We start from the raw sequence: 22,192 nt of genomic DNA, 5'->3' as shown, positions 1-22,192 counted from the left end.
TTAGTAATTAAAATTAGAATTTTTGTTCATCACCTCAATTATTACGCGCAAATGTATATTTTGATTGCGCATTATCTAAAAAAAAATGAAAATTGTGTTAAAATCTTTGTGATACATCGTCGATTAAACCACGGAGATTCAGTAGAAGCTTAATAAGTTGCTCAGAAAATACTTTGTTTAACTTACAAAAAAATCAAACTAGTATACGACTTTCCAAACATTTTAAATTGGTTAAAAAGGATGAAAATGATTAGATTAGTGATCAGTGATTAGATTAGTGAAAGAATAAACCCCGTGTATCGAGTCCTTGTTATTTGCCACACTCGGTTGTTTTCACATCTCAAAAATATGTCGTAGATTCAAATTTCATATCCTAGAGCAAACCAGAAACTATTTACCGCAGGTAATTGGATATAGTTCTCCAAAACAACCGTGGAAAATAAAATATGTACATCCTGGGGATGTCTTTCATTACCTTATTCGTTGCGATTGTTGGCTAGTAACAGGTCTTATCTTGTTTATTACATTTCTAAACATATCAAGAGATGACACTCCAAACTATTGGCGTAGGCTGTGCAATTATGAACGCCGTCTTCTTCCTGGTCTCCTCTTACTATCCAATTTACCTCGGACAATTAATTGCAAACCTCTTTACCAAACTTTAATGAAGTAGTCTCGGTTGTAGTCCAAACCTTTTACACTATAGAACAAAACAGAAAATATACAGCACATAACCCTTCGCTGAACTCGTTCTAAAAGCTCTAGTGATCCTTAAAAGTTTTCTTGACTATTTGGGCGTCATTTTCCAGGTGTTTATCCATTCCTCTAACGTGTGCAAGTCGTCTTGGATTAACTGCTACTCAAAAGCTGACTTTGAAAGAGAACCAAAAACAGACCCTTGAGGTCCTCCAATAAGAACCTCGTGCTTGTATGACAAAGGATCATTCGGTTTCACTTGGAACTGCCTGAGCTGGAGAAAGGATGAAATTAGGGCCAAAAGATTCCCTATTATTCCAAGATGCTCTAGTTTGTGTAACAATAATCTATGAGGGACTTTGTCGAATGCCTTTTCTTCTAATAATATTCAAAAAGAATCCACATTCTTCACTTGCTGCGTATATTTTTTGCTCTTAATTTGTTATTTGTTATAATTACTGGAACGTCGGCGTCTCCAATGCTTCTTGGTTGATTTTGATAGCTCTACCAGTGCTTTTCTAAATATTCCGGAATCAATATTGAATAGAGGGGATACAAACCTGTCGCACTACCTTCTTGACAGCAGTTTTTCGTGTTTGCCGGAATCGAAACCCTTGTAGAAACCTTTAAAACACAGGTGGAGGTTTTGGTTAATATCTCTGGTGGAGAACCCGTAGGCTAAAGGCACTAAGAAAACCTAACCGCTTTTCAGATATGTTATGTGTTTTATCAAGGTTATTAAATAAGATAAAGGTTGACTGCAGCCGGTATTTATCGTAGATGATGTTAGAAATGTGGTCAAAATATAAATAAAATGCTTTTTTTCGTGTTTTATACTTCGGATCTTTGAACTGAAGACCCGATTCGATAACCGTTAAAAGCCCGTCTGATTTAGTAGTACTCACTCTCATATTTTTATCAAAAAATTCGATATGAATGATAGTGATTGTTTGCGGGCTAGATGTAGCTTTTGATTTACTTCAGACATGTTTTACGAAAGTTTATTTCCGAGATATTCCATTTGGAGATTACGTGTTCTGGCGCCCGAAATTTCCTCGCAATAAATCGTACTAGTTATCTAAACAAGTCGTAGTTTTTGGTTTCTGTTTCAAATATTGTCTGTAAATTATCTTTTTAAAAATTAGAGCTTATTTCAAGCTAGAATAATGATTAATAAATTATGTTTTTTCTTCTAGGTAATTGGCAATCCATTTTCAAACGATTTATTCACCTTGCCCAAGATCCATCTCTAAAAAGTTGTAAAACAAAGCCTAAAGATTGTTAATTTTCATCTATGTTTGTAAAGTGGTTCAAGTAGACTCCAGAGAATCACGATTCTTCTCCACAAGTTGCGTTTATGTGGACTCCAAATCCTTCAAAACTGCATCCAACTATTTTTGATTTGATCTTGTACATCCTTCTTCTTGTAAATCCATTCTTGAGGTTTTTTTTATCTCTTTGATATTGTTAACAAACTCATCGATCCCACGGTTTTAGTTCCTTCGTCCATTACGTAAAAACTCCTGGATGTGATGGTTAGATCTGATCCTGATCGCATCAGGAAATTCACTGATGCAAGCTCTACAAGAAAAAATATTTCTGGTATTATTTGGCCTTGATTATTGATATTTGGTGACAATTGATTCTATTTTCTCAATAATGATAAGTCGTTTTATGTAAACAACTTCTTTCATCAATCACAACGATAAAATATATCCAATAACAGCGTTTCGAACGTGATGCAAACACGTTCGTTAGTTATTTCTTAACAAAGTTACCAATTTGCGTAATGATTTTGAAATTTTCAGCATCTGTGCTCCGTCATTACAATTTCCAAGTCTCGTAGTGTAAAATAACGATTTTCTATTCGAATAATCAATTATGGAGCACTAAATTGAAAATAGAAAAAAAATTTAGTAAATTACAGAAGCACTTCTGCGACCGTTACAATTCAAAATTGAATTTATGGTAGGACAAACATATTAAATACTGTTTTCAAGATTTAATACTCATAAAAATAAACATAGTTATTATTAAACGCATTCTTGTGAGATAATATTGGTCAAACCTCTCGAAAATTGATTATAAGTATTGATAAACATAAATTTCTTGAAGGAAGAATATTTCTAAATAATAATTATGTAAATAATGACCTGGTTGGTTCGGTTTAAATTGAGTTAAAGTGAAATTTTTTCTCTGTATTTACCAAAGTATTAACTGAATGAAAGTTTCGAATTGAAAAGTCCGAACTTAATTTGTTTCTTTTTTGTTATTCAACCCTTTTTCCATTTCGTTAAAACTGCGGAACGAAGGGAAAAGCCTTCGTTGCAGATGTTAATTAAGGCCATTTCCCAGTTGGAGATTCTTCAATGGAGAAGAAAAGTCACGTTTGTGTTAAATGGTGTACGTAATTAATAAAATACAAAGTGCTGAAATGAATATTTTTTTTTAATAATCTAAATGGAAATTGGAAAAAGTTTTTCTTTTTCGTTTTATTGTAATCGCAAATTCAATTCTATTAATCAAACAATGTTTTCGGCAAAATGAGAGGTTCGGAAAAGGAAATTGAGGAAATGGTGGAAAAGTACGTGATTTGTTTAGATTAGACTTCTTATTCATAGGTTAATGTCATTTGGTTTTTGTCAGGTTTAAGCTAAAATTCAATTTTAGTTACAAAATGTTTAGATGTATCTTATTAACAAAATTAGGAATTTGCAATGTTAGTTTAACGTCGAACGAGCATTGTTGTTGATTTTTTTGATAACTAATAACCAAAATTTGACCTTTTTCTTTATTCTTATCCATTTTGTTATACGACAACATTCTAAAGTTGGTTGGAATCAATCTGATCGAGTTTAACGCAGCAAATACCAAAATTAATATTTTTCACAAAGAAAGTTGGTACTGCAGCTCAAAATTTGAACCTAAAATACTACCATAGACGCAAATTCGCTTGCTGGGTGTTGAAATTGGAAACCATATATTCTGGTACAATCACGTGGTCGATTTAACCAAGACAACTTCATAAAAATTTGAAGTTTTCTCTAAGACCAGAAAGCTATTGACTCCTCGACAGATTCTAATCCTCTACAAGCCCCAGCTTTGTCCATCTTTGGAATATTGGCTCCCAAGCATACCCTGAAGATGCTCAATACAGAAGAGAGCAATTCATTTGACGGGCTATCCAGAGTTGACCAAAATTTTACAATACAACCCCATTCATAGTTAAAATATTGATCTTTGTTTGAATTCTAAGTATAAAACTTTAAACTAATTGTCGACTGACGTTATTTGTTTCGATCCTAATGTAATCATCTTCAGAGATCGTTTCTATTTTTAAGAATTATGAATTATCAACTACAACAATAATGTTTTTATATTATTTTTCATTATTTATATGTAAATTTAATTTGTATTAACCCACACCTTAAAACTTGATTAATATTCAATTAAACCACAATATCCCACACAAAATAATAATTATATGGAGATCAATTAATGTAAAATGTGTAGGAGAATATCTCTCATTGTATTTTTTTTTTCATTTATAATAATATTTCAGAGATCTAACTGCTAAAAGTTTAGTATATCAGAAACAAAGAATGAAAAAAAATATATTGCTTCTAATTAGCAGATTTCAACAGTTATTTTGTTATAAAAACAATTGAAAATACGTATCGAATCAGTAATAATCTCTTCACCTTTGGCTCTGAAGTAGAAACATGATTTAGAAAATCCCAAGGTCCTATTTCCGATAATTAAGCGGGTGCGTCTCGGCACGCTCTCCGTCAGTGGTAAAGGGATCAGTTCACCTGTGTAGAGGGTAGCCTAAATTACCTTGTAACTCTTGTAGTTAATTCGTTGTCGGTTTCAAGACCGAGAAATTAAACTAACAATAAAAAAAAAATCAAAAACGACGTTTGCAGAAAATGTGATGTAATGTAATCTTTTAATTTTTTTTTTTATAAAACGTTTATTATATGTACAATTTTTCAAAAACTTATTTACTAAAATTAATATAAATTAAATTAAAATTATTTGAACCGTTCCAATAAACCCCAAATAAAGTCGATTAAGAAAATGAACAAAAATACACTATGAAAAATACGGGAACGATTTTGTTTTTTAAAGTTAGAATGGGATAAAGTGGAAATAGAAAAATCTAAAAAAAAAACAAAACAAATAATGTAAAAATGATGATAATTCTAAAAATGGTATCAAAAATAATGTTTGGTCCAATTTACTAGTATTTTTATATACAACTTGCGAAGTTATTTATCAAAAATAGTTTTATACAATAGACTGAACGAAATAAATATTTTTAATAAGAAAAAATGTCGAATTATGTTGACATTTTTTAGTTGTTAGTTGTTTTTCAACATGATTTTATTTATATACAGATAGAATTTAAAAATTAATAGCTATAACAAAAATAAAATCGATGAAAAATGTTTAACTTATCTTAAATTCAAATAAAAAAAAAAAACTTTCACTTATCCAATTTTAAAATGGCAAACGGCGTATTGTACAGTCCTTTGGTTGTAACGGATAGTTTGGTGTCGAGTTGTAAAGTAAAAGGAAACGAGCGCGCCGGCACGCTCCCCGTCATTTATGAAAGGAGAGGTGCGCGTGCCGGCACGCGCACCGTCAGTGAGTAAGGAATCTAAAAGCGCGTGCAACGTAAATATTTTTAAATTTTTATCTAATTACTTAATTTCGTAGAAGGGTTGTTCTTAAGAAATCGTAAATGGTAAGTTTGAGCTACATTGAATCGATTTACTGAATGTGGCGATTATACCATGTGACCTTGCATTTAAAAAAACTTAATTTAATCATGATCAACTGTGCATCTGAAACAAATACAAATGCGGTAACGGATATACAGATTTACTACGACACTTCAACAACAAAAGCTCGCTGGTACGAGCTTTAGGAAAAGCAGCTTTCACTTCTATCCATCGCCCGTTTTCTAGAGGTTTGTCTGGCCATCGATCAAGAAAGATTGCCGCGAATGGGCACGAACTTGCAACGATCAAAAGTTTCGAGCACGTGCACGTCGATATTATCATCAAACCGTTAGATAATTTTTCTCGCTGTCCAGTAGCTATTCGAATAATGAACCAGAAACCGGAGACAGTCACTCGCGTGATCTACCAGGCAATGAGAAACATCAAAAACGAAACAACTTTTGGAAACAAACCACGTAAATTAAAAAATCTCAAGCGGATTTCTCCAATTCGAATACGGAGTAAAGGCGGAGTGACAATCTAGAGAAAAAAATATCGAATAAGGTATTTGTTGTCGTTACCAATCCGTAACTGGAACGAAGACATGTAAATAACAACTTCTGTTTGATAAATAAGTATTATGATCACCCTGTAAGGTACAGTAACTCTTTTATAGGTTCGAGATCATCATTTTTCATAAACTTATCGATCGACGTTTCACGAAACCACCTAGACTTGTTGAATAAACAATAGTCGAACTTAATATATGCGATAAAAACATTATACAATGTGTAATTTACAATTCTGTTTTAATAATTTTAATATGCAAATTTAATAAACGTTAATAAACGGTTTTTATGCATGTATGCGCGGTTACAGCATAATAAATATGTCATTATCACAAGACTATCATTAAAATATACAAGGGGAAGACGTAATTCAAGTAAATCGTATCTAATAAAAAGTTTTCCGAATCGATAGTTTTGGGCATGGAAATGGGCTTATAGGCGCGTGCAATTGAAGCCTGCAGTTTAGTAAAGGGTATCAGTATCTCCGTTTTATCAAAGACAGATACCTATTAATTAAATTCGAGGTTAGTAACAATCTATGACTACCTGGGGTACCTCATGTTTATAAACAAATAATTTTTTTCAATTTCTCAGACTTTTTTATATGTTTAGGTCTCCAAATTTCGGTCTTTTCTGTTACAAAATTAATTTTTTTAATAATATTTAAAAGATAGATAGAAATTGACGTTTCTAATTTATCAAAATATTAGTCGAAAATCTTTTTTGAAACAAATAAACGAGGTCTGGCTATTAAATAACGAGACTGGTTAGTAAAAAGGGTTTTATTATAAGAATTATTCCACATTCGAATGCATCCCTTTCAATATACTCCCTTTTCCTCACCACAAACCTTTCCATACGTTTTTTCCGTTGATAAAAACAGTTCTGGAAGTCTTCTTTGTTGAGGGTCTTTAGGAGCTGTTACATCGACTCAAATCAGGTCCGTTTCAAAGCAGAGAAACAAAAAAAGTCACACGGTACCAAATCTGGTGAGTAGGGGAGCATTGGAGTACGTTTACTGGCCGAATACTGCTTCGCAGATAGCGCGGTATTGGTAGGCGCGTTGTCGTATTGTCCTGGTCTCGCAGCGTTGCCAAAACTGACAAATAGGAAGTCTAGGAGATTAAATAAGGAGCGAAAGTATAAAAGAAGATCTGAAAATTCAGGATATAGAACGATTTACCAGATCAAGAGGACGATATTGGAGAGACCGCGTCGATTGATGGAAAATCGATGGGCTAAATTCTTCTTCAAGGAGACTTCCAGGTGAATCTTTCATTGTCATGATTTATACAGTCAATTAAAGGATGTTTCACAGTTAATTCACTATTGCACATTCCCCACTAGAACGATTCGTAGACTGGAAAGTATCACATGTTAACTTCTACTTCAATATGGACAGTTCGTAATATTTCTGCCTTCCTTTTATAATTTTAAACGTCAATTCCATGTTGGTCTAGGACCATTTACAAAAATACAAAATGTTCTTTGTTCCGCATCCATTACGACCGGCATTTATTGTCTCCATCAGTGGCGTAGCTAAAAAATTTTTTAATGAAAATTTCCTTTTGAATATGCCTTCTTTTAGAGACACGTTAGCTTAGATTAATAATTCGAAAAGCGAACCTGTTATTTGGGAATTGAAATAAAAGTAATTAAGAATATATAAATTGGAAATTAACCATCAGATTTACGTATAGTGACGAAATGGTTGCCGACACAATAGGTTCCATCCCTAGGTTTGTAATTCGAGTACCAAGATCAAACTCTTACAAGTTATATAAGTCTGAGAGTTAATTGGTGCTTTGAGCAATCGTTTTTATAGACAAAAAGAGTAATTGTATTGTTACCCTATTCACGTTTTGAAGGGCACGCCCTATTTCCTCAACCATTAGCTAGAGACAGTCAATTATCACATGTTGAAAACAAATATAAAAGCTTTAGGCCGTAAGAACTGATAAATGGTCCATACAGTTTCCGAAAATTCTTTCAAAACACGTGTTTTTAAACGCCCCATATATATATAGATATATTAAATACCACCAAGAAGGCTCCAAATGAAACCTTTTAGTGGGTCGTGAGTGCTAAGTGCTTTTTAATGTCTTTTAACGATTTTTTTTTTTAGTATTTTATTGTTATTTCTGTTTTCGTGTTAGAAGACGATCGACTGAGAAGAATAAATCGTCGATTTGATTTGATTTTTTTTAAAATTTAACAAAAAATCTCAATCAAACAAGCACTTGACTGTTTTTTTCGCCAAGAAGACAATTTTTAATGGTTCTTTAAGTGTTAATTTCCTCTTTCAATGTTTTTTCTACGTCCCATTGATAGCTCGTTAAATATATTTAACAGAGCTGTGACTTTTGTACAAAAAAAAATGAAAAAAAAAACCGGTTAATGGATAACATAAACGAGGTGTCAATTTCTTCGTACTTAATAGCATATCCGCGTATAAAAAAAACACTTTGATGTCATATAAAGAGTATTAATAACAATTTTTCCAAAAAAAAAACAAAAAAAAAATAAAATTAAATAGCCGCCCGAGCAGGGACTTGAACCCTGGACCCTTGGATTAAAAGTCCAATGCTCTACCGACTGAGCTACCCGGGCTTGTTAATCCAAACAACAAATTGATTTATATCTATTCTTAATATAATATTTTATTCATCTTTTATTAAATTTTTACAATTATCCCAACTTCTACAGCATCAATTATTTCAAATGATTCAAAAACAATATCCTCGGCATCAATTTACATTCTACATTAATCATTTTAGACGTAAATTCTGTTCCGGAATGTGGCGTCTACAATTTCGTCTAAACTCTCTCCCTTCTCGAAAACATAACCTCCGGTTATTTGCGAAAGTTTCCTACTATATCGAGTTACCTGAGACATCTTTTAGATAGATCCTTGTTTATTATTATTTGCCTTTCAAAAAAAAATCATATCTGTTTACTTAGGTTAAGTAATGTAAATCGTGTAAGGGCGTTTTTGTTTTTGTGATCCGATTGTTTGGACCATGTAAAAGATATTGCTTTTAATAACAGTGACGTGCTTCTGAGGGATTCAATTCGAATGTATTAGAAAATTAATTGTTTGACATGAAATCTTTGTCCGTGTTTTTTCTCACAATAAAGGTACGTTTTAAGGTTTTATTCTTTCTCCTGTTTTGATGCTAATACTTGTCTCAGTACCATTCTTACTTTAATAATTGTTACATTATACAGCATGTCCCTCTTTCTTTTAAACTAAGTAATATATTTGAGGTTATACCGTTCTATCTTGAATAAACTTTTGTGTAGACGATTTTTTTCGTTTGCATTATTATTTTTATTGAATATTTGATGTGAAATGTGTTTGAAATGAAGCTCACGAAAAGCTCTACAGAATCATATACGTTTTTCACTATTATTTTAACCGTTATGACTCAAAATATCTCGACAGAAGTTAGACTAATCTAACTCGAAATTTTCTCACGAATCAATCAACTTTGAATGAGATTGGGATACAAACAAAGCTGTCTTAGTAATCAACTACAAGCTTTGACGAAAATTTCAACATTTTTTCGCTAACCTAACCTAACCTCTTCTTCTGTTTCTTAAAGTCTTTTATTATGAGCACTCAGTATGTGACTGTCGTACTTACCACCTTTATAACGAATATATTTTTTTGTTGTAATCACCGAAAGCCGCTTATATAGAAGATACGAGGTGTGGTAAGCAAATACAATAGGTTTATGATCGTCTTTTGTTTATTTTTTCCTTATAACAAAGGAGGGTTTAACTTCTAAGTAAAGAACAAACACAATTGTACCATCATTGAATGGTACTCAATAAAATAAGTCACAAAGAAAAAGTAATAAAAAATAATTATGCTTAGATATATTATACAAACAGAACGAAAACAACTGTTTGTCTATGGATGTTCACTTTAACGTTCCTTCCGCTTGTAAAACCGATTTCACAACACTCTTTAAATGGAAAACTAAAAACACATAAAACATCAACATGATTTCCACGAAAATTTGTTGCTATCTTCACGATACCAACTTGATTTGTTGTCACTGTCTTTTCCGGTGCAAACTTCATATTTTTCGACATAACCTCAACTACATACGGGATATTTCTAATTGGTTGAAGTAAACAGTAAGAAAAGAGATAAGTTATTGAAAATAAAACTGTACGATTGTAAATTTTTGTAAATTTCTTTAATATTGACACTGTTTGAAACCATACAGATACCGTTTTTTTCACGTTCCATAGATGGCGTTACGGGTGGTTTGGAGGTAGTTTAAACTTCAGTTCAACATGAAACGGATGAACTTTTTCAAATTATTAACATTTCTACAATATTAAAAAGTTGGAATTATTGAAGATTTGTACTTTATATTAGATAAACTCGATGATGATGATGAAGAAATTAACTATATTGTCGAGGCGCTAAAAAAACAAAAAGTATTTTGAAATCGTCCCACATTTTTTGAAACTATTGTTTGTTATTTTCATCATAAAATTCTTTCTTATTGGCAATATTTGTAAAAACTGACAGAAAAATGTATGTTTAACTGTAGAATAGAGTTATCTAGGTTTAAACTAGTGTTTAAACTTTAGTTTAGTTTTTCCCTAGTTTGTAAAATTGAGACCATAACGAAAGCTCAGTTTCAAATATCAACCCAGGATTGAAATGTACTTTCTAACCTCAATTTTTGTTTACATCGGCTTACGTTTGATTAATTAACTTCTAAAACTACATTATTTTAAATTAATTAAATCATATGATGTCGTCATAATCTTATATCGAGTTTCTACGAAACAGGCTACTTTGGAAAGATATTAGTTTTTCTTTTTTAATCTATATAATATTGAAACTACACGTGGAAACTAGGCTTCGACATTTGACAGACATTTCCCCGGGGCAAATGTCAGTTCACTCGGATTTGATTGGTTAAAATTGAACAGTCAGTGCAGCCAACGCAAATCTTTCAACACGAAGCTCCAGTTGACCAACTGATGGTTGCAAAAGCTGAGATGTTAACCATTGTAAAGCACAAAAAATTGTTATTTTCATCATAAAATTCTTTCTTATTGGCAATATTTGTAAAAACTGGCAGAAAAATGTATGTTTAACTGTAGAATAGAGTTATCTAGGTTTAAACTAGTGTTTAAACTTTAGTTTAGTTTTTCCCTAGTTTGTAAAATTGAGACCATAACGAAAGCTCAGTTTCAAATATCAACCCAGGGTTGAAATGTACTTTCTAACCTCAATTTTTGTTTACATCGGCTTGCGTTTGATTAATTAACTTCTAAAACTACATTATTTTAAATTAATTAAATCATATGATGTCGTCATAATCTTATATCGAGTTTCTACGAAACAGGCTACTTTGGAAAGATATTAGTTTTTCTGTTTTAATTTATATAATATTGAAACTACACGTGGAAACTAGGCTTCGACATTTGACAGATATTTCCCCGGGGCAAATGTCAGTTCACTCGGATTTGATTGGTTAAAATTGAACAGTCAGTGCAGCCAACGCAAATCTTTCAACACGAAGCTCCAGTTGACCAACTGATGGTTGCAAAAGCTGAGATGTTAACCATTGTAAAGCACAAAAAAACAAAAAGTATTTTCACATTTTTTGAAACTATTATTTGTTATTTTCATCATAAAATTCTTTCTTATTGGCAATATTTGTAAAAACTGGCAGAAAAATGTATGTTTAACTATAGAATAGAGTTATCTAGGTTTAAACTAGTGTTTAAACTTTAGTTTAGTTTTTCCTTAGTTTGTAAAATTGAGACCATAACGAAAGCTCAGTTTCAAATATCAACCCAGGGTTGAAATGTACTTTCTAACCTCAATTTTTGTTTACATCGGCTTACGTTTGATTAATTAACTTCTAAAACTACATTATTTTAAATTAATTGAATTATATGAACGATGTCGTCATCATCTTCTATCGAAATTCTACGAAACAGACTATTTTGAAAAGATAACAGTTTTTCTTTTTTAATCTATATAATATTGAAACTACACGTGGAAACTAGGCTTCGACATTTGACAGACATTTCCCCGGGGCAAATGTCAGTTCACTCGGATTTGATTGGTTAAAATTGAACAGTCAGTGCAGCCAACGCAAATCTTTCAACACGAAGCTCCAGTTGACCAACTGATGGTTGCAAAAGTTGAGATGTTAACCATTGTAAAGCACAAAAAAACAAAAAGTATTTTCACATTTTTTGAAACTATTATTTGTTATTTTCATCATAAAATTCTTTCTTATTGGCAATATTTGTAAAAACTGACAGAAAAATGTATGTTTAACTATAGAATAGAGTTATCTAGGTTTAAACTAGTGTTTAAACTTTAGTTTAGTTTTTCCTTAGTTTGTAAAATTGAGACCATAACGAAAGCTCAGTTTCAAATATCAACCCAGGGTTGAAATGTACTTTCTAACCTCAATTTTTGTTTACATCGGCTTACGTTTGATTAATTAGCTTCTAAAACTACATTATTTTAAATTAATTAAATCATATGATGTCGTCATAATCTTATATCGAGTTTCTACGAAACAGGCTACTTTGGAAAGATATTAGTTTTTCTTTTTTAATTTATATAATATTGAAACTACACGTGGAAACTAGGCTTCGACATTTGACAGACATTTCCCCGGGGCAAATGTCAGTTCACTCGGATTTGATTGGTTAAAATTGAACAGTCAGTGCAGCCAACGCAAATCTTTCAACACGAAGCTCCAGTTGACCAACTGATGGTTGCAAAAGTTGAGATGTTAACCATTGTAAAGCACAAAAAAACAAAAAGTATTTTCACATTTTTTGAAACTATTATTTGTTATTCTCATCATAAAATTCTTTCTTGAATCAACTTTAAAACAAATATTGACAAATTTTGGTAATATTTGTGAAAACTGGCAGAAAAATGTATGTTTAACTGTAAAATAGAGTTATCTAGGTTTAAACTAGTGTTTAAACTTTAGTTTAGTTTTTCCTTAGTTTGTAAAATTGAGACCATAACGAAAGCTCAGTTTAAAATATCAACCCAGGATTGAAATGTACTTTCTAACCTCAATTTTTGTTTACATCGGCTTACGTTTGATTAATTGACTTCTAAAACTAACTACATTATTTTAAATTAATTGAATCATTTGAACGATGTCGTCATTATCTTCGACGAAACAGGCTACTTTGGAAAGATATTAGTTTTTCTGTTTTAATTTATATAATATTGAAACTACACGTGGAAACTAGGCTTCGACATTTGACAGACATTTCCCCCGTGGCAAATGTCAGTTCACTCGGATTTGATTGGTTAAAATTGAACTGTCAGTGCAGCCAACGCAAATTTTTCAACACGAAGCTCCAGTTGACCAATTAATGGTTGCAAATACCCTATAATACTGAGATGTTAACCATTGTAAAGCACTTACATATGATTTAATAAAGGATGGATACTCTGAAGGAAATCTCGTGAACTATCAGCAAGATTTCAGCGCCTGTAGATCGATATTAAATGATGTTACGAACTGTAGTTCTATGAACACAGAATGGACTTGTAAGTGATGTTTGTAAACTTTGAAAAGGCCTTCGATAGGGTTAATAGAGCGTGGGATAGTAGTGGGTCGATGATGAATTGCTTTTTTTATTGAAAATCAAATCAAATCAAACATTTGTTTGTTTTCAAACACACGCATTTCATAAATCTCAAAGCAAACATAAAAAACTATCCTTCCTTGGAAAAAAAAACTAATTTTATTAATATATATATATAAGATATATCTTTCTAGGGGATTACTGTGTCGATTTATTTACATTAATCACTAATATTGTGATTTTATCATCTTTGATTGATGATTTGGGTTCGGGGTGAGTGACTTTATCAAAAAAAGAAACTCGTAATCCCGAGTTGAGTGATAACCTCAAAAGTCGAACCACCTATAGCGAAGTATCACTTACAGAAATAACATCTGTTTGCCAGGCTACGAATCCTACTAAGAATCACACAAAAATGACTAAACTTGTCTTTGAAAGCATTCAAAGCCCGACATTTATTAATTATTATCATTTATACGACTTTATATGATTTGTTCCTATTTATATTTATTCCTCAATCGATTATCGACAATTTCGAAAGTACAACTGTTTTATTTTTTGTTTTTTCTTATAAAATTATATCTATTCTTCTTTCTTGATCCCAAAAATAGTAACTTGAACGTATAATAGAGCTTAGAAATTTAATCAAAGCTCTATCCTTATTTTTTATCATGAATTTTATTGTCTTCGTGATTTCTCCCAAACTATTTATTCTATAATTTTTTTTATTTTATCCAACGAAAAGGTGCAGAATTACTTTAGGATATGTCATATTTTCATATTGCTATAACTAATACTTTTCGAGATACAGGGCGTTGAATTTGCATTAGTTTAAATTTGTGTTGATTTAAATTACTGGTGTGATTTGACATCTCCATTCAAAAGTTTTTAATTGTGTTGTCATACGAATGCTATTTGAGTTGTCTACAGATTCTTGAAACATCCATCTTGGTCAAAAAAATGGATTTAATCGCTAAAACTTTCGTACGATGATTTTCGACGTGGATTATCAAACTTTCAGAAAACGCGGATTGCTATTCAAGTTGTGGAGATATGGCAACACTGACTTAAATATGTCAAATCTGTCGTTGTCATCATAAACTAATGAATGCTATGACAAAACTTGTCTTTGAAAGCATTCAAAGCCCGACATTTATTAATTATTATCATTTATACGACTTTATATGATTTGTTCCTATTTATATTTATTCCTCAATCGATTATCGACAATTTCGAAAGTACAACTCTTTTATTTTTTGTTTTTTCTTATAAAATTATATCTATTCTTCTTTCTTGATCCCAAAAATAGTAACTTGAACGTATAATAGAGCTTAGAAATTTAATCAAAGCTCTATCCTTATTTTTTATCATGAATTTTATTGTCTTCGTGATTTCTCCCAAACTATTTATTCTATAATTTTTTTTATTTTATCCAACGAAAAGGTGCAGAATTACTTTAGGATATGTCATATTTTCATATTGCTATAACTAATACTTTTCGAGATACAGGGCGTTGAATTTGCATTAGTTTAAATTTGTGTTGATTTAAATTACTGGTGTGATTTGACATCTCCATTCAAAAGTTTTTAATTGTGTTGTCATACGAATGCTATTTGAGTTGTCTACAGATTCTTGAAACATCCATCTTGGTCAAAAAAATGGATTTAATCGCTAAAACTTTCGTACGATGATTTTCGACGTGGATTATCAAACTTTCAGAAAACGCGGATTGCTATTCAAGTTGTGGAGATATGGCAACACTGACTTAAATATGTCAAATCTGTCGTTGTCATCATAAACTAATGAATGCTATGACAAAACTTGTCTTTGAAAGCATTCAAAGCCCGACATTTATTAATTATTATCATTTATACGACTTTATATGATTTGTTCCTATTTATATTTATTCCTCAATCGATTATCGACAATTTCGAAAGTACAACTCTTTTATTTTTTGTTTTTTCTTATAAAATTATATCTATTCTTCTTTCTTGATCCCAAAAATAGTAACTTGAACGTATAATAGAGCTTAGAAATTTAATCAAAGCTCTATCCTTATTTTTTATCATGAATTTTATTGTCTTCGTGATTTCTCCCAAACTATTTATTCTATAATTTTTTTATTTTATCCAACGAAAAGGTGCAGAATTACTTTAGGATATGTCATATTTTCATATTGCTATAACTAATACTTTTCGAGATATGGGGCGTTGAATTTGCATCAGTTTAAATTTGTGTTGATTTAAATTACTGGTGTGATTTGACATCTCCATTCAAAAGTTTTTAATTGTGAACGTATTTCTCAGAACGTATTGTCATACGAATGCTATTTGAGTTGTCTACAGATTCTTGAAACATCCATCTTGGTCAAAAAAATGGATTTAATCGCTAAAACTTTCGTACGATGATTTTCGACGTGGATTATCAAACTTTCAGAAAACGCGGATTGCTATTCAAGTTGTGGAGATATGGCAACACTGACTTAAATATGTCAAATCTGTCGTTGTCATCTGTCGAGTTTACGGATACAGATTTTCTAAGTCGTGGAAATCGTCCAAAAAAAAAAGAACTCGTGTCGATTTTTGCAAAGGAATGCTGAAAAAATTCAAAAGACGTTTATAGGATCATGACAGGCGACTAATCAAGGATGGAAATTAAAAAACAATCGATTGTCTTCCAAGACAAGCCAAATCTAACGAAAGTTTTTCGAAAAAATCAATAGTAGAAGACGAATCATTCTCCACCACGAAATTGCGAGCGTTTACTGTTCAGTTCAAACGAAAACGTTTTTGAACAGGTTTATCCACCATACAGTCCTTGTTTGGCACCCAATGATTTCTTGTTATTCATGCAGATCTAAAATAAATTGCTAGGTCAACGATTTTTTACAACTGAAAAAGCGGTCGGGTTCTACAAAAATCGTTTAATAAACAGATATTGAAAATCCATTTAAAAAATCTTGTTTTTAAAAATATTCGCACTTTTCTTTCAAATTATTGTTTTTCTTTAATTTTTTTATGTATTTGATTAGAAATATTTTGATAAAATTCATTTTTATATGTACAATTTTTATCGCCCATGTGACGGCCTGTTTTTTAGGGATTTTTAAGGACCAGTAAATAGATGGAGCTTTAAGTTTATTATCATTTATTAACATATATTTCGACAGTATAAATATAAATTTTAAAATAAAAATATTGTGCGGAACCCCCGCCTCGAAAAAATGAGTCACGATACCGGCTGATTGGCTTATCTGAAACAAAAAAAAAACGGCGTTGTATTTTGTAAGCCTAAAAGCATGGAATGGACTATTATCAAATCAATATACAAAAAACTGGACTTTTGGTAGACATTTCAAATAAAAGTTGCGAATTTTGTGTTTTTTGTTATAGAAAAATAGAGAAATTTTGGAAAGTTTCGATTGATAATAGCTCAAACTTGTCTATACTTGTATAAATGTATATATGTATAAAAGGGGGGGCCAGATATAACGTCGACGGTACACAATGGGCCCGGACTCCAACTGCAAACTCAGCGCTCCGATCAGTTCTTTCTTCTACCTACTGTATCTTTAAAATGACTTCGAATTTTCAAAAATCATTTCACTACTGTATTCTAGACATGTTAAGAAAGCAATTTATTAAGAAAAGAATCGTTTTTTTTGAGCCCATCACATGGGATTACCCCCTTTTTCGCTAGTGAAATTTTGAACAGTATAATTCTCCTATTTTTGTTGTAAAATAGATCCGGAAGCTCAATTTAAGACACAAAAATTGTACGAAATGCCTTTATTTTCCATAATATTTTCGAAATTATTGTTCTGAGAAAGTTTTAGTCGGTGGGGTTTTCATTTTCTTACAATTTTGAGTGTTTTCTTTATTTTGACATGCAAAATAATCTTTTAAAGACATTTGTTCAAAATATTATTTCAATGATACTATTTTTTAAATTTACTATTACAATTTTTTTCTCGAAAATCTCATGATATTTCTTTCAAAATACCTCTCCCATTAACTCGACCTTCAAATTATCAATTCCAGCTCAAAATTGAATCTGCAAATACATTTTCATCTTTAAAATAAAATTATTATACAAAAAATTCACGTATTCCATTATTTTTTATAATATCTTCCAAATTATTTGTGCTAGAATCTTTTTTTTCCAATTTTTCGATTTTTTTTCTTCCATTTTGAACACACATATTCTCAACTGAAATATCGTTCGAGGATTTGTTTCAAACCAAATTAAATTTTGTTTATTGAAAAATCAACTATTAAAATCTTTGTTTTTAAACACTTGTAATGAATAATAATTCAATATAAAATTATACGGCTAATTCTTTCATAATTACTTCCGGCAGGTTTTATGTACGTACATAAAACTTCCTCGGAGTCCTCGATGAATATTTCATGTCGAAGTTCTTCTGTATTGACCATAATACTTCAATCAGCTTTTGCTATTAACCACTAACTCATTTGAATCTCAAAATACTACCTCGTTGATTTACTAAAATATAAAAACCGCTTGTAAATTGTAAAGTTTGTACTTACAACTTTTTTAATTTGACGAGAGAGGGCATTATATAATTAAAAGTACAAAAAGGGAAAAGTGAAGAATGTTTAGCTTTTAATCCTCAATGATTTTTTCATTTTCATACATTTTTTTTCCTGAAATAGATTTATTTATCTGAAAAAAGGGTCTTTCACCACGAGCTGAATCGATATTTATATGGGATTAGTTTTTTGAAAATTTGCTTGCATGGACCCAAACTTCGTTATTTTAAACAAAATGTTATTAAATTTTTGGAATCTACGCGAAATTTTAATATAACTTTATATGAGGCATCGTTTGCCTAAAGTCCACCATTTTTTAATTATTTCAAATTTTCAAAATTTTTGGAATTAAGCAGCCCTCCACTAAAAAAATTATATTTCCAAGTTTAACTGAGTCAAGTCTAATATTTTTGGGATTTGGATAAATAACACTTACAGCTTTCAAAATTTGTGAAATCCCAGACAAAAATTTATACAGGGTGTTCAGAAAATGGTACCGAATTTCGCTATCTAGAAACTTAATTTTTTCAAACGGCATGGATTCTACGCTTTAAATTAAGGGGAAATATATGAATTTACTAACGAAGTCTCGTTAATTTAAAGCATAGTAAGGAAAATGGGGGTTGCCATTTGAAAAAATTAAGTTTTTAGATAGCGAAATTCGGCACCATTTTCTGAACACCCTGTATAAATTTTTGCCCGGGATTTCACAGATTTTGAAAGGTATAAGTGTTATTTATCCAAATCCCAAAAATCTCAAACCTGCCTCGCTTAAACTTTGAAATATTATTTTTTTAGTGGACGGCTACATGTGTCAAAAAATTTCGAAAATGTAAAATAATTAAAAAATGGTGGATTTTAGACATACTATGCCTTATATAAAGTTATATTAAAATTTCGTGTAGATTCCAAAAATTTAATAAAAACCATAACATTCCGTTAAAAATAACAAAGTTTGGGTCTACTTCCGGTATAACCGGAAGTTTTAAAAAACTGAAATTATTTTAGTTGAAACGAGCATTTCGAAAAATCCATGCAAACACATTTTTAGAACACTAATCACAGTACTTTCCCATATACATATCAATTCAATTCGTCGTGAAGGACCCTGTATAACAAAATGATGTTTGTATTGAATAACAAATTAGTTTTTTTATTATTTTTACAAGCAGTGAAATGACCCTTCATTTTTAAACGTTTTTTTATCAAAATAAGACGATTTATCAAAAAAAAAACATACACTTATACAATCTATTTAAATTTATGTAAAAAGCTGTATATACTTCAAAGTTATCTATCCTGGATCCGCATTACTCTGAATAATATCTTATATGTTATCCAAAACTCATGATCGAGTCTAAATATTTTATGGATTCTTTCGTTTCGATGGAAAGTTCTTCGATTATCATCGTTTGGATCTTGTTAAACTTTGTCTTCTGTTTTGTGGTCTAGCCGCTTAGAGCTGGTTATTTCTTCTTTTTCTATTCCAGTGATGACGATAACTACGTCATCTGCATAGCCCACAAACTCTAATTTGAAAATATCGTCACAAGATATGTTCCAGAGTACATTTAGAATGAGCTCAATCTGAAAATTTTGAACCCACCTCAATTTTAAAGTTTCCATTCGAAATTACCTAATTTTTTTGAGACCATAGGTTTTTTTTGATCGTTTCTTTCAAATTCTTTAACAATTTCAACGAATTCTATTATAGATCTGGTCGTTTTTGAAACTGAAATGCATTTTGATGAAGTTTAGTTCAAATAAAATTATTTCCTAGTCTTGTGAATCATTTTTGTTGTAAAAATTTATGACCACACCCTGTATATATCCTTTTACCTACCCTTAGCAACACGAAAAATGAAAAAGGTTCTAACGTAACATTGAAATTGAAGAGATCAGTCATCTGTGACACGTATTTGACCACATGGTTGCTACGTTTAAGCAACTCAACCGTTTTATTTCGGTTTCTACTTACAATGCACCGACGTATTTTTATAAAAATATCATCAATCATAATTCCACTATGTGTATATAACATAACACTAGTACGAAGGATTTTTTTGACAGTTTTATTCCACAAAAAACTACGAGACGTTTAGCGATATAATCTTGAAAATTAACCCCAAACTTACCCTAATATATTTTTTGTTACAGATCTGTCGCATTCAACGAAAACATGTGACATCCGCTGTCGCCGGCGGTCAGATTCAAAGACGAAATTCACGACGGGAATGATATTGAGTATATTATTGAAACTTGGTATGCCCCCTAGAGTCTAACTGTCAGCCTTCGGGGAATTTTCCTTTTTCCACAATTACTATGAAACACCAACCCCATCTACCGGCTGTTGCCGTTATATTTTTGATTTTCCTACAAGTCGGAGTCATATGCAATCAAGGTAAGTCATAATTCAATTCAATTATAATTACAACCCCCATTCTCTAATCAAATTAACACCTTTTTCATGATTTGAATCAAAAATCAACTTGTAAGGGTATAATGATGTCTTCTTGGAAGCCTATAGAACGTGGAGTGCTTCGAGGCTCTATTTTGTTTCTTTTCTTCATCAACGACGTTATCTAGATACTAATTTCTTCTGGAGCAACCCTGATATCAAAGAACCATACCTAGTGACCTAATCAACCTTAAATCATGATGCGATTTGTCATTATAAATATACGTTACTAAATAAAACCACCATTGATGTTGAATTTGAACGAATCTTCAAACTACAAAAGTTCTTACACAGTGCTCAATACTGTACAATGCGAAAAATATGCACAATCATTTCCCAATACCGTCTATTTAGATTTTATATTTCATTTGGTTATTTGTATGTTTGTTTTATTGTTATTTACAAGCTTTTGCGAACAATGTTTTTGATAATGAAGTATCCTATTCCTAATCAAACTAATGATATATACTCAGGAGATTAATAAAGACAATTTGTATAGGATAACTATGCTAATCGGCGAAACTGCCACTTCTGGTGAACATAAAATCCTTACTGGAAGGGAGAACAACACGCCCAATGTTTAGCACAATGTTTCATCGATGAACAATTTGATTGGGGTTCATTATTTGGACCTAATTCAAAACGACGCCATTCCAACTTTGATAGCCATCGCGATCACCTGATCTGATTCAACTAGATTTGTTTCTATGGGGATTTGAGAAAGAAATAATCTGGAATATTCTCGATTAGGTAATTCACGTTGGATGTGTTGAAAAAGTTTAAAAGATAATTACAAAGTCGTTAACGGTGATTATTGATCGATGGACGCAAAAAAATCGTTCCTAATTTTCATATCTATATACATATGAAGTTTTTTTTTGTATTTTTTGTTTCCCTCCAGCGCCATATAATGGGAAATTAGTTTAGCGAATTCGGTTATTATATTCAGGGATATTTCTATGCAAATTTCATTCTAATTTTCATATAAATGCAGAATTTGTATTCCATCAATTATATCATCAATTATGTTATAAATAATTTCATATGAAACGCAAAAAGTAACTACTAGATCGCGTTATTGTCGAACGACCAACTTAACCTCAAAAACAAAACAAAAATATGGTGGCTGTTTATGGTAACTTCGGTGCTCATTATTTTAAACAACTAAAAAATGGTCCAACTTGTTTTGACGAAACCATAAAAGCGCTTAAATAAGATAAAAATTAGTCCAAGGAGGTTGCTTCGAATTCTGGAAAACCAGTATCAAATACAATGTTGTAATAAAGTTGTAACGGGTCTTTTATTATGATCCGATATCTAGAAGAGATTCCATGGAGTGGAATCGGAAAGGAAAAGCCGCGACGAACAAAGTAAAGGTCACCAAAAGCTACAAAAAACTGATGATAACGATATTTTGGAATTGCAAATCTATCCGTTTGATTTACTTTGAATCAAAAACAATCGCCATGGTGTTTCAGAGCAACATCTACTCCACAACGTCCTGAACCTTGACATTCGGTTCGTAAATAATTCAAACAAGAGTTTACTACAATGTACAGAAGAGAAACAACCCTTTGA

The 22,192-nt window shown here is 31.3% G+C and overlaps 1 protein-coding gene and 1 non-coding gene across 3 annotated transcripts in view; one reads left to right on the top strand and one right to left on the bottom strand.

The window, feature by feature from the left end:
• LOC130453213 (netrin receptor UNC5C) overlaps positions 1–22,192 on the top strand; it is a 327,846-nt gene that overhangs the window by 39,260 nt on the left and 266,394 nt on the right. For both annotated transcript variants that reach the window (XM_056792838.1, XM_056792837.1), the window contains exon 2: positions 20,314–20,557. In XM_056792838.1, the coding sequence (XP_056648816.1) occupies positions 20,479–20,557 (79 nt within the window). In that variant the 5' untranslated portion in view covers positions 20,314–20,478. The remainder of the gene's footprint in view (positions 1–20,313; positions 20,558–22,192) is intronic.
• Trnak-uuu (transfer RNA lysine (anticodon UUU)) lies at positions 8,530–8,602 on the bottom strand. Its single transcript has one exon. It is a non-coding gene; the product is annotated as a tRNA-Lys (tRNA).

Source organism: Diorhabda sublineata, chromosome 2 (assembly GCF_026230105.1).
Source record: "Diorhabda sublineata isolate icDioSubl1.1 chromosome 2, icDioSubl1.1, whole genome shotgun sequence".
Lineage (NCBI taxonomy): Eukaryota > Metazoa > Arthropoda > Insecta > Coleoptera > Chrysomelidae > Diorhabda > Diorhabda sublineata.
This window is presented reverse-complemented; position numbering and strand designations above follow the sequence as displayed.